The 13,720-nt window shown below is 49.7% G+C and overlaps 1 protein-coding gene and 1 long non-coding RNA gene across 2 annotated transcripts; both read right to left on the minus strand.

Moving 5' to 3' along the window:
* Positions 1-1,591: 1,591 nt before the first annotated feature.
* On the minus strand, positions 1,592-13,071 carry ATP6V0C (ATPase H+ transporting V0 subunit c). The gene is made up of 3 exons (XM_071760347.1): positions 12,680-13,071; positions 3,583-3,766; positions 1,592-2,430 (listed from the first exon to the last, which is right to left on the minus strand). The coding sequence occupies exons 1-3, from the start codon at positions 12,753-12,755 to the stop codon at positions 2,226-2,228; spliced, it is 465 nt and encodes a 154-aa protein (XP_071616448.1). The 5' UTR covers positions 12,756-13,071; the 3' UTR covers positions 1,592-2,225.
* Positions 3,773-8,399, minus strand: LOC139803804 (uncharacterized). Its single transcript, XR_011729175.1, has 3 exons — positions 8,228-8,399; positions 4,107-8,126; positions 3,773-4,072 (listed from the first exon to the last, which is right to left on the minus strand). It is a non-coding gene; the product is annotated as an uncharacterized lncRNA (long non-coding RNA).
* Positions 13,072-13,720: the final 649 nt, after the last annotated feature.

Consider the following 13,720-nt stretch of genomic DNA (forward strand, 5'->3'; position numbering starts at 1 on the left):
ACACACCACCAAGAGGCTGTCTCCCTCTTTGACCTTTTATAGGAGATAAAATCAGATCCTAAACATATTTGCAGCCCCAGCCAGGGCCTTCTCCTGGCCCAGCTACTCCAGCAAAATACAATTCCTCTCACTGCAAGAAGTACGTGGTGTGCTTTCCCAAGAGCCTGAATTCATGATTCACCCCCTCCCAGCTGCAAGCCCAGAAGCACTGGGAAAGCATTCACTGCAGTCAGTGCTGAGAGAGAATTATGCTTCAGTTTCTGTAAACGTTTCTGACCTCTGGGTGAAGCCTATTTCACAAGTTTAGAGTCTGTTACTTTTGCGGAAGAATGGTCAACCCAATTCAGAGGAGGAAATGTTCCCTTCCCCTGGCCACTGTTTTAGCAGACATCCAGGATTTTCCTTTCATCAGCTTACACCCCTGCAACCCAAGCACCATCACTGTTCAGACTGCCATGAAGTCCTTCCAAAACAAAAAACCAGTAACACCCCTAAGCCTCTTAAACAAATGCAGACAGATCAGCTTTATATCAAAGAGAATAAACAATTAATTTGCTAATAACAACTGATTATCAACAACTGATAAAGCTACACAGAGAGTCCGTATGAGCAAAATGACTGGCTCATAACTGGTCTCCTAAATTTTCCAGTTTGAACACCAGCTACCCAGAAGGTGCCCAAGGCACCCCCATGCCTGGGACAGTGAATGCTTCTGCCAAGTCAGGAGGTCCAGACACGGCCTCAGTGAATTCCTTGTAGCCCTTCATGAATTTACACCAGACTTGGTTGCTGCACAGGTTCACACAGGGTCATGGGTGAAACACACGGACACCACACATCTCCATTCCCATCCAGACTGAGAGAAAGGGTTCCCAGATCACTCTGGATTTCTCACTTAGTTTGATCACAAAGATAAGTACTTAGGTATTAGTGTAACATTAACTTGAACAAAGTGGAACCTGACCTGTCCTCCACCTATACACTGTGATGAAGGGGATGGACAGCCTAAAGGCAATTTGAAACAAGCCCTTGTTTGTAAGGGTCCCACATCTATTTCCCCATCCAAGCTTCAGTGTTGCTCTGCAACATTCCTGAATCTGGAGAACATTGCTACAGCACTCACTAGCTGCAGGAGCAGAACTTCCCAGCTCAAATGCTCCTCATTAAAAATGTGGGTTCTTGGATGAGCCCATTTTATTTGAGATTATTGTTCAGGTCCTTGTTCAAGGCAGTTACTGCTCGAGTTTCTGCAGAGCCATCCCAAGGATGGGCTGTCTGAAGGCTCTACAACCAGCTCCTGTTCCTTGCCACCTCCTGGAGCCTGCACCCTTGCTCCCTGGCCTGGTCTGCTCAGGCCATGCTGCCACAGCTTATTCCATGGCATCACCACAGCCACACTGCTTCACCACGGGGAGCACAGACCTTGCACTCCTGCTCACCCCCAGCACTGTCCCCAGGAGAAAAGGGATTGCTTCATCAGTGCTGATGCATGGGGCTCAGTCTGGAGCTGTCCTCCCCCCAAAGGAACCCTTCCCCTTCCTAAAGGAGCAGCAAACCCACAAAATCAGAGACAGAGGACTCAATACAGCAATGTAGTGAGGAAGTTTTATTTGGAAACATGGTAGAAGTTTGTAACCCAACACTGGGTGCACGACTCTGATGCCGGAGCATACGCTGTTACTACTGAAACACGGGAGTGTTTCTGACAATTGCTGTAATAAAACACAAAATTCTCATACTCCAATACCAGGACACTACAGCAATCTTTAGAATCAAAGTTACATCCAAGGAATTCTCTGCACTTACAATTGACCCCACAGTGTAATCTACCTATATATAAGATTAATATATATAGCATGGGAAATTGAAAATCCTTGCTCCATAGATGTATGAACATGTCAAGTCTTTTATAAATAAACATCCAGTGAAGAGAAAAAATTACATTTCTAGTTCATATTTATACATAAAGTACTAACAGCAATGGGTGGAAAATTGCACACAGACCACCCCAAGCCATGCAGCAGGCTTGGAGCTGCCCATCCAATTTAATATTGAAGTACACACAGGACAGACGAGTCACTAACATACATTGCGCATTTACAAGAGATCAACTACCAAATTGGGACAACTGTACACATTGGAGAGACCATTTTCATTCTGGAGCTTGTTTGTTTGTTTGTTTTAAAGGTGGATTTGTTACATCTCTTTACATCATACCGCAGCGTTTACTTTGTGGAGAGGATAAGGGCAACAATGAGGCCATACAGACCCAAAACTTCAGCGAAGATCAAGATGAGGATCATGCCCACAAATAACCTGGGCTGCTGTGCTGTTCCCCGGACACCTGCATCGCCCACAATGCCAATGGCAAAGCCAGCAGCCAGACCACTGAGGCCCACACTCAAGCCAGCACCCAGCTGAAGAAAGCTCCTGTAGGACAGAGATGAGAAGTTTCAGTGGCAGCAAGAGGACACCCAACCCTCCAGACCCCAGGCCAGCTCTCTGCACTGCCCCAAAGGCAGCAAAAGCTGACACTGAAAGGGAACAACTTTCCTGCAGAGAAAGCTTCTGGCCTCTGCAAGCAAGAAGTGCCTCACAAAGCAGGTGCTTCCCAAGACTTTTAGGCTCTGATACAGAACTGGGCAGCTATGGAAGACCTTTAGCTGACACGCAGCTCACACACTAAGCTACTGGGGCTGAGCCCACATGACCACCCAGCTGCTCTGTAGCCTCTCCAGTGCTTGCAGCAACACCAGTCCCACAGTGCTGTCTTTCCACAGCTGCTTCTGGCCCCCACCAGAACCACCTTTTACACTTGTAGCACACCCAGGTGATTATTAAGGCTCTTGCAGTGCAAGAGTTGGACAACAATGCTCTGCTTTTCCAGGCAGGAGTAGAGGAGCAGTCCCTATCAGTCTCTGGCCACTTGGTAACTGCAAAGGAGCATTTGTATCTCCTGTTTCTTAAATTATCACTTATTAGACCAACCACATTGGCTACAGCTTGTACACTGACACAGTTATCTACTCAGTCAGACCTCAGAAGCACTGTTTCATTCTGAGAGGTCTCAAGCCAGTTCCAACTATTCTCAAAAGCCAAGAGCAGATTAAGTTTCAGGCTGTAGCTGGTGTAGAGGCCTGATGTATAGCCTGAGGATTGATTTACCAGCACATAAAGCAGCAAGCAATATTAATTATTCACTTGCCTCTCCCAGGCAACAGAAGAACTATTTAGGCAGTCTGATTAGACAGTCTTGGAAAGACCTGTGTATTCCAGGTATAAAATTTGGCACCATGAAATAAGCTCAGCCTCCTAACCCTGTACTGCCTGAAAACTTTCTTTCAAGCCATAAACCACCGTGTTCCATAGCAGTGGGATGTCTGTCCTGTTGGGTGATACAGCAGACAGAGGCAGGGGCTGCTAAGGCACCAGGCAGGACAGCTGAGGTCCAGTCCAGGCTGCTGAGCCTGGGTCAGGAGCATTGAGCACCAATGGTCCCTCCCAGGGCCTTGAGCAGAGCTCCCATTCAGCAGCATCAAAACAGTGACAGAACAAAGAGAACTGACAGAGGCAGCAACTTACTTGAATAGTGTGATAGAAGGTGAGAGGGAATTGGCAATGAGGACTGCCACTACGAGGCCATAGATAGCTATAATACCCGCCATGACAACAGGGATGATTGACTTCATGATGAGCTCAGGCCTCATGACAGACATGGCTGCAATACCCGTGCCACTCTTTGCTGTTCCATATGCAGCTCCCAAGGCTGGAAGAGAAAAAATGCATTAGACACATCCCCCAAGCCCCATCTCTCCTTTGTGAGGCTGCAGTACTAGAACAGTTGAGTCAGCACAAGGAAGAATTGTGCAAAACTTAACAGGGTCACTTGACTACTTGGTTTGTCAGCCAGGAATATTCCCCTAAGGGATGAGGAAGTGACCTATCCAGACTCCTAGATCAAAGCTGGATCAATAAAAAGGTGACCAAAAAAAGGTGCTGTTCAAACAGTACTGATACCACAAACCCTCCCTAGCTCACCGCACAGGAGGACACACTCCCTAGCAGTCAATCCCTGTTCAGGAACCAGAACCCAAGGTCCTTGTTACTTGTTACAAGTTAAGATCTTGTTACTTCAGAGTTCCTGTCCTGACAGAACCCACAGGGCAAGGCTCTGCTCAGCTGAGCTGCAGAGGAAGCACAGCAAAGCACGTTGTGCTATGGCAGCAGGATGGCACCAGGTTCTGCACACACTCAGCTCCCAGCCCCTTGGGTCGAGTTCTGAAATGCACCCCAATGCTTAACAAGTCACCTTCATGGGGCCTCCTCTTTCACAAAACCCATCTATGCTTTGGCCTGAGGCTAAACATGCCAGTTCAGCTTCAGACACATGAGAGAAAAAACCTCTCCTATTGAGATGTCAGTAACCTCAGCTCTTAGGGCCTCTGGTTCAAATTTTGTTAATCCAACCACTGGAACCACAGAGTATGGATGTAAATTAGGGATAAGGTGGTTGTGGTTCTCTATGAAGTTGATCACCTGTGTAAACACTTGAGCATGCAAGGACCAACATGGGAATCCAAAGCTTGGTTTTCAAAGCAGAACACGGGCAACTGAGAAATGCTGAAAGAGTCCCAAAGCACTACTTGAAGAAATGTTTCAAGCAAAACTTTGTGTTAGTCTCATAAAAGCTCCCAAGAATACTTCAGAAACCAAAGAAGGAGGTATTTGGGAAGACCTCTTTCTTCCAGCTCTGCAGTACCTTAGGAACTCCTAACTCTGGGTGATGGTGAGTGCACTCCAAGAGATGATCAGCAGCTCAGCAGCCCTCCAGGATCAAGCACTTGAAGCAGCACTTCCAGATCCATAGGAGGGTAGGCAGTGTCCTTTTTAGGCACCATGAGGCTGACAGGCCTATTTAGCATGAAAATGCTCTTAACTGCTCTCAAAGGCTACTGGAGAGTATCAAATCCCTGGGGATCTCAGATCTTTGCACTGTCCAGAGACAAAGTGTTTGAGTTGGTCCCATCCACTTTAAAACCTAAGGTTTCCCCAAGGAAGAGCTGCATGTTGCACAAAGCTGCAACCAGATGGTGTGTGTACCTTACCCAAGAGTGGCTGGGAGGTACTCAAAGGGTTTAGGATCTGTGCTTTCCTAAACATCTGTGCCCTCACTCAGCATTTCCATAAAGCCTATCATTGAGCAGTCAAGAACTGAGCAGTAATCCTCCTGGCTTTGCGCTGAGAAACCTGAAGATTAAAAAAGGTAGCACTGCCACCCTAACATAAGACTTCCTGTTATAAGAAAGCTCAGTTTTAGCTACAAAAATCTGGAGGGAAACCCTCATTATCAACTACACATTGGTTCTGGACCAGCAAAGCTCCTGAGCATCCCATAAGCTGGATCCTATTTTTGTTTAAGTCTTGACTATCACAAAATGAGACAGATGTGAAGGGCTGTTCACGTGGCTCAGATTAGCTGGAAGCCTGAGCCAAGAGCAGAAGACAAATTTTACCTGTAAATGTCAGCTGAGCCTGGAAAGTAGTGCAGCCTTGCCCAGCAACTGCAGTGATGGTACTGCTTAGGGGCCTAACCACCAGGAAGCCCAGAAAGAAATAACTCAAATTAGGAACCTTTTCTGGAGGGTGGAGCATCTTCTAAGGATGGGACACAAGTAGAGTTTCAGACCACCCAGACTGCATTCAGCAGAAACTTATTCTTTTTTGAGGTATTTTATAAACCTCCCCAGAAATGCCAAGGCTCAAAAGGGAAGCTGCCTCTTCCAGTTTAGATCAGTCATTACTTCCTCCAAGTCTGAAGTTACTTAAAAAAAGTGTTGCAATTAATACAGAGATGGATTACAGAAGCTGGTTTTGCAATCCCATTTACAGAAAGCCAGGTTACCTAAACTTTTGGGAAGGAGAAGATCAGCACAAGTTTGTCAGCTCCCAGTTTATAAAACCCACATCTTGGGAACAAGACCCTACACCCTGAACCCACCAGTGGGCACTCACAGGTGCTACACATCCAGCTTCAGAGCTCCCCATGAAGCCCTCATCAGCATCCTGACCAACAGACTTGCACTGGAGTCCCCCACAGCTGTGTCTTCAGTTTCTCTTCCAGCAGCCTGTCTGTCTGCACTGCCCTATGAAGTTCTGCTTCCACCTTTGGCAAGACCTCAGCATTACAGCCCACGTGGCCAGGCTGATATCCACTTCCCATCTAACAGCAGAGCTATGGCCTATTTCATGCTTTGGTCAAACCTCCAGGCACACTCTGATTGTCCCTCTTGGTAGCTGTGGATGACTGAAGCACAGAAGCTTCACTTGCTACCTTTCCACAGCCCTGAGCTGGAAGGAACTGGTAACAGGGTTTGAGGAGATCTGGGTGGAAGGCTGAAAAGGAAACAAGAGCTCTACCACTGTCACACACCAAGACTCCAGGGACTTGCTTCAGATCATCCAGCTCCATCAACCACTAATGTACAGACCAAGCTGTAAGACTGCCATGGAAGCTCTCAAAGCCACCAGAACATCCACCTGGCAGCCAGAGAAGCAGGACTTTGCCTAGCAGAAGGAAGCTGCTCTGCTCTGTCACCAGGAACTCTGCCATTTACAAGTTCAGTGGTGTTATAATAAAGAGACTTTGCTTTGTACCTCATTCCAGATCACCTGCTCCCAGCAAACCTGTTTCAAAGGTTAACTTGATTTTGAAACACTTCTGCAGTGTGACTCCGTGATCTCACAAGCCAGAGTTGACTGAGTACTGCTCCCAGGGGCACTGCATGCTCCTGCTGGGCTGGGGATTTGCTGCCTGGCATCTCACCATAGCTCATGCTGTTAGGCAGGAGTGGCAGCTGTGCAGCTCCAAGAGAAAGAAGGAACCAGAAAGTAACTTGTCATACAAGCAACAGCTTCAGTAAGGACTGAAGACCTTGAGTCTTACCAATGCCAGGGCTTTCAGTAGAGTTTGTGGTTTAGATCAAGTGCTACTCCAAGTATTAGGACCTTTTGTATCTATAGTTACAGTGCTCAGGAAGGTCATGCACCAAGAACATTAATCCTGCAGCTAACTTAGCAGCATGACACCTCACCAACACTCCTTCAACACAGGAAGAGGCAATCCCCAACAGCCAGAGATGCACCTCTGGACACTGACCACATTCCTTCAAGCCAAGGAACCATCTGTACAGCTGCAAGACATTCAGACATGCTCAGCCCAAGAATACAGAGGGTCAGAACCAGCCACACACACTCCAGCATCATTCAATTCACTCAGAGCCAGCAATTCCTTCTGTTTCCCACTATGGAGAAGGGGGTTTTCAGACTGCAACATGTGAAAGATTTCCAGAGCACTGATAGGCAGAATTTCCCTGGATTAAGAAGTGAGATAACAACACAAGTCAAGCCTTCACAATGGGCTACTATCATCACAAGTCTTACAAAGACCATTCTGGATGAGTACTTGCACCTGGAGTCTTTTATATTTAATCCATTATGAAATGGGCTGCCCTCAGTAGCTGGCAGCCTTCCCTTGAACCAGACAGTAGGCATCATTTCACCTCAGTGCCAGTTCATCCTTGAGCAGATTGATCTTAAATGGCTGAAGAAGTGTTAGAGGTGATTCCTGGGTCAAGCAAAGCCTTTGCTTTGCCACACCAGACACCTGGACATTTCTGAAGAAACCCTTTTATTCCCACTGGTATTCTAAGACCCCTCCCACACCACCACATTTAAACACAGCTCTACCTCAGATTACAGTAATGGATACTCCACAGCTGCCTTGGAAAAACCCTGTTGCTGTGCCCAGCTGCATCTCCACAGAAGAGACAGCCACATCAGTGGAACTGTATCTGGACTCCTATGCAAATTCCAATCACACTGACTCCAGACTGGCCATAGCCAGTGTCCCAGTGCTAACTGGAGGTGTAAACAGATAAGCTGCCCTACAGGAAGCTGCAGACTTTGAAAACCTTTCATGAGTCACCTGTTCTAGGATTAGGGACAGCACAGTTTTTGTTCTTTCCAAATGCTACGAGAGGGTGTGGGGAAAGCACTGTCAGCTTACAGCATTACCAAAAACTTCCAAGCCTAACAGGCTATTTCCTCCTCTTCAGTAAATTTGAGGACTGAAGTCTACCAGCTCCTCAAGAAGGTGCTGCAGTAGCAGAAGTCCAGAGTGAAAAAGGAGTTACCAGCCAACTGTCCAGGCAGATGGGCCTGCTCCAACTGGGACTCTGGATTGTGTAGCACAGCACACAAAGATAATCCCTTTTTTTATGTATGGTTAGGCTGGCACTTCACACCACTGAGCATGTGCTTGCTCTTTTGCAAACAGCAAAGTCCGGTTACTTATTTTTCTTCATCCATAAAATCACCCCTGCAACCTTAAAGATGATCCATTTCAGACTGGGTGGACCGCTGTACTCCACTGGCAGAGTGGTTTCATGTATCAGTTAACAGGAGCCCTTTTTCATCCTGTTGGTTAGACCACTCACCAGCAGGCATCCCCAGCTAAGCTGCCGTGCTTCTGAAGCATGAGAAAGTCAGGATCACCTGGCTGGATCCAGCAGGCACTTCTGTCACCAGGCCAGCCTGATTGTGAGCCTTGTGCTCACAAGATTCACACTCTGAAGTAAGCGAGTTCAGCAAGTTCAGCCTCACTGTCTGGTGAGAATAGCCAGCAGGTGTTCCTGCACTTCTGCAAAACCATCATTTCAAGCATCACCAAACAGCCCAACCAGGCTGGAGAGTTTGTTACCTTGCCACCACTGCTTGAGATCAGTCAGACTCCAGCCAGATGGACGAGGCTGGTTTTAGGAAGCAAAAAAAAAGGAAGGTGACTAAGAGCTCCTGAGGCAGCTGTCATTTATCCCCCACTGCTCTGGATGTCCCCATCAGAGGGGAAGTACTTTGCAGTTTATGGTGACTTCAGGGTGAGCAAGAGGCCCATAAGGTACACCTGAAAGCCACAGTATAAGCAGCACTATATCAGCTTGAGACAAGTTTTGTAGAGCTGCTTGTTTCACCCAAGCTCAGTCTGGTTTTCAGATGTTTCAGAGCAGCATTTACTGAGTGGAAACAACACCCTCGTTGAGAGGTCTTCTCTTAATTTAAGTGAGCTGTAGAGATACAGCCTATCTGGTTTACTTCTTTTGTGACACTTATGTCTTAATAGTCCATTAATTTACCTGGTGCTAAAGATGAATGCTTCAGCCAGACTCTTTATTGTACACAGCCTGGTAGCTCAAACATCTCACCCACTGAGTTTTCCTGCCCATTCCACCATGCCTTTGAAGTCCTCCTTAATGATCTGGAACAGAAGACCACCATGAGCTGCACTCTATTCTGCCATTTCATTTTTACTTGCAAGCTACAGCTGAGGAGTCTGCAAGCTCCTCTTGGGATGAGGTCTACAGCTCCTTACTGAGCAAGCAGCTTTCCTCCCTACCACCTTCCCACCCCTGGTATTTCAGGAAGCACAGGTGCAATTTGCCTTAAGGCTGCAAGTTGTTGATAGTCACGGTGCCTTCTAGAATCAGACTGCACAGGGCTGTCAGCTGCATGAAGCTGGACGTTCTGAGCCAGCAATTTCACCATGGAGGTCCCTTAATACCTAACCAACAGCCTCAAGATCTGCAGCCCTACCTGGTTTAAAGGAAGTCTATTGCATTAGCCCTGCAGCAAAAGTGACAAAAGTAGGAGACAGGACTAACCTTACCCTGCTGGCTGGAGTTCTCTTCATGAGCTGTCTTCAGCTGCTTGGGAGTGAAGCAGTACTCCTGGGTAGTACTTGTCAGCACAGGCACTAAATGCCTGCTCAGAGTGCAGGTCTAAGTGAAGCTCCTTACCACAGCAGGAAGGCCTCAGTGGGGTGCACCTGGGGACACCATTTTTCTACCCAGAGCATCCATCTGCAAGTGCAGAATCAGAGAGCTTTGCCCAATATCACACTTCTCCATTTTGGCATGCTTAAGTAGCATGGAAAAGCTGCAATAATTTGATCACTCAAAAGCATCTGACATTGAGCCAGCCATATGTGTTATACATAAGAAACCAAACAGCTTTAGCTATCAGAACAAGCTGTAATCAGCAAACAAATAAGCAGCCTTGAAGACAGCCAAGGTCACAGCAGCCTGCTTTAGTCTTTCCAGATGCCACCAGTACTCCCTGACCAGAACAAGATCTGCTGTCTATCTACCATCAGCAGTTAATGTTCAAACATCAACCAGTACTGCATACAGTTGCTTGTTTTCACATCAAACCAGCCTGGACAGTATAGAATTTTAACATGTTTACTAGAAACAGGTCTCAGAACTAAAAGCTCCATGAAAATCTGATCTTCAGATACAGCATGAGTCAGACATGATCACTGCACTGATTAACACTGATCTAGAACAGTTTTATAGTTTCACACTGCTTGTCCAAACAGACTTAGCTCCTTGCTTCTGCATCAGGGTGAATTTTTTAACAATCAATCAGTGTTCACTTAACATCAGAACATGCTGTAGTGTCAATTCCCTATTAAAGAAGCTACATGACACTGCAAGTTTTAGTTTGTTATATTGACACTTCTGCCATATTTCCTTAAAAATCTAAGCTGCTTCACCAAATAAGCAGTTCAGTAATGTTCACAACTACAATAATTTTGCATCAGCAGTATCTATAACCTGTTGTTTCAGTGACTGAACCCATCAGATGTGCTTAAGCCCTGGCAAGAGTCCAACTTTATGGCTCTGACTTATGGTGTTAGGACCATCTGACACCAATTGTGTAGCAAGGACCAGACATACACCTGCAGCAACATGATAGTGACCAAACCTTCAGAGCTTCAGCCCTCACTCAGAATTATCTTACTCAAACCTTCCCCTTTAACTTGCAGTCCCCCAGTACCACAACCTGCAGCTTCTAGGAAACACTTCACTGCTAGTTCAGACATGCCAAACACCACTCTGGATTCCTATTAAAATACTGATTCAAGTTTGCATTCCTCAACTGAGGTTTCCACTGAAGAAGCTTGACTATCAATCACAAAACCAGTCTGAAAGGGCCACACAACCCATGTTCTTTTGCTTCTGAGTTTAATTTTGCAAGACAAATCCAGTGACTTGTTCCCTCAGGAAGGAAGCTCAGTACTTAGGACCTATATATCTTTTGCAAAAGGCAGAGAGCTGCTGACTTTACTTCCAACAAACAACTAGGTTTTGGTCTATTTCTCCATTAACCCCACTAGGTGGGTGAGCAGGCCCAGCGTCTTAATTAACACCAAGGTAGCAGCCCTCAGCACTGGGCATCTGCACCTCACCAAACTGAGCGAGGCTAAAGAAGCCTGATTTGCTGTATTTTATTTTATTTGCAAAAATGGAAGCCATGGGCACAGTTGGTGTGAAAAATCAGCCAATGGTGCCTTCCTCTCCTGCACTGGTTTTGATCCACTGTCTCCTCAGCTCACAGCTTAAGATCACAGCAATCAAGAGCAGCTTCCATACGTTTGCCCTGCAGAACCAGCGACCATTTCAGAGGCTACTTTAATACAGCAAGACTCGTGGCACACAAATGGCAACGTGCAGCACAAGCCACAGCCAATTCATTACTTGATTCCTCAGTTGGGAGCCAGATCAGATGAGAACATGTCAGCACACTTATGCATGTGGAGACACTGAGTCTTAAGAAAAAAAAAGACTGATTTCCTAGTCCTTGCCTTCTTAAAGTAACACTGGCATTTGGGGAAAAAAAAAAACCTAGCTAAAGCCTTGCCTGGGTTACATCCCAAGGAGAACAGCAGGTCTGCACCTACCAGGGAGGAAGAGGCATTTTCTGCAGAAGGCTCCCAGAGAGACCAGGCACCACCAGAGGGTATTTCTAGTGTAAAACAGCATTTAGGGGTCTCTATATAAGCCTTTTTCAACAGGGAGAGCGATACCACCGAATGACCCAATTTATCCCGCACTGAGGGTGCTGACAGTGGCCGCTAGAGCCGAGCTTCCCTTTGCAGCATTTCTCGCATCCCCCATTTTACAGGGAAGCTCAGGAACCCACCAGTCCCTTCCAACGTCATTTAACGCCTTCAAAACTGACTTCCCCCCTCAGATTCTTCCACGTCGAGGTGCCGATGCTATTACGAAAGTGGTCTTGCGTGACCCGAAGGATGTTTTTAAAAAAAAATCGATTTTTGACTTATTGGCAGCGGGAGAAGCGCTGCACCCAACCCGCACAGGCTGAGCCGGCACCGGGCGTGGCGGCATCAGAGGCTCAGGACCCGGTACCAGCGGACACGGGGCTCCGGGGGAGATGGGGGGGGGGGGGGGGATGCGACCCCCGGTGCGGCGGGAGGGGGGGTGAAGGGGGGCGGGGCCGCCCCGCGGCAGCGCCGCCGCAGTCACGTGGGCGCGGGGGCTCCGCCGCCGGTGACGTCACCCGCGCAGACCCCCTCCACCGCGCCCCGGTTGCCCGGATGGAGTTGGGGGGGAGGGGGGCACTCCCGGGCTTGCGGCCACCGCCTCCCCTCGCCGCCAGCCCCGTCCCTCCGGCCGCCGGGTCCATCCCCGGGGTCCCGCCTCGCCAAGGGAGGAGAAGGACGGGGAAAGGGGGATGCCACCCCCACCACCCCCAAAACCGCCCCGCCATCCCGTCCCCCCCTTCCCTCCCCCCTCTCGCCCCCGCGGGCCGCAGGGCTGCTCACCGCTGAAGACCATGGCGGACGAGGCGCCCATCACGGCGAAGAAGGAGGCGTACTCGGGGCTGGCGCTGGAGGACATGGCTGCGCGGGCTGGGCCGGGGCGAGGCGCCGCTGGGAGCGGGAGCGCGAAAGGGCGGGGGGGAGGCGGGAGGCTCCGCCGCGGCGCCGGTCCTCCGCAAGCAGCGCTCAGCTACAAAATGGCGGAAGCAAAGAGGGCGAGGGCGGGGAGGGAAGGAGGGAGACGGGGCGGAGGCCGGCTGAGGGCGGCGGAAGGGAGGGGGCCGGCCGCGGGCGGGAGAGGGCAGGGAGGTGGGGGATCTGAGCTCCGTCCCGTCGGGAGTGCGCGGCGGCCCGGACGCTGCGCCCTAAATACTGCTTCCCCAGGACAAAATGGCGACGGCGCCTCCATCACGTGACGCGCGCAGAAAGGCCCCGCCCCCCGCCGCTACCACGCGCCGGCTGCTGGGGGGCGCCCGCCCCCACCCCCCTTTCCCTTCGCCCGATCCCCCGGTCCCACCAAGGGCCCGGCCCCGAGAACAAGCGGAATGGGCTCTATTCGGTGCTTCTCGGGTGGCCAGCGGGGCTCTCGGCTCCGCCAGACATGCGGTTGTCTCCCGTTCCCTCGGTCCTTCCTCCTATGGGCGCGGTGGTTCCGTCCCGCCGGGCGGGGCGTCCCGCTAAGCGTTATTCAGCGCTCATTGGCACAAGGGGCGCGTCCAGCACAGATCCCGCCCCGCAGGCGCCGGTCCTGCCCGGGCCGCAGCCACCGGGGCGCCTCTGGTGCCGGGTGTGTCAGTACGGAGTGTTTCGGTGCCGCCGCCCCGACTCCCTGTCGTCCCCACCCTCCCACGTGTTGAGCCCCCGGTGCCGCGCCTCCCATCTCGCCCCCTGCGCGCCCATGTCTTGTGCCCCTGTCCCCTGTGCCATGTCCCCTGGTGCGTGCCAGGTGCCACATCCTCTGTGCCGTGGCCTTGCCTGGTGTCCCCTCTACCTGTGCTGCCCCGCTCTGTGCTCCCGACCGTGCCCCTGGGGTCACCTCTGGGT

This window comes from Heliangelus exortis, chromosome 17 (assembly GCF_036169615.1).
Source record: "Heliangelus exortis chromosome 17, bHelExo1.hap1, whole genome shotgun sequence".
Taxonomy (NCBI): domain Eukaryota; kingdom Metazoa; phylum Chordata; class Aves; order Apodiformes; family Trochilidae; genus Heliangelus; species Heliangelus exortis.

Coding starts and splice junctions, on each gene's coding strand:
- ATP6V0C (XM_071760347.1), bottom strand. CDS start 12,755: ATGTCCTCCAGCGCCAGCCCCGAGTACGCCTCCTTCTTCGCCGTGATG. Junction 3,767..12,679: donor GTCCGCCATGGTCTTCAGCG/GTGAGCAGCCCT, acceptor TTTCTCTTCCAG/CCTTGGGAGCTGCATATGGA. Junction 2,431..3,582: donor CCTTCTATCACACTATTCAA/GTAAGTTGCTGC, acceptor TCTGTCCTACAG/GAGCTTTCTTCAGCTGGGTG.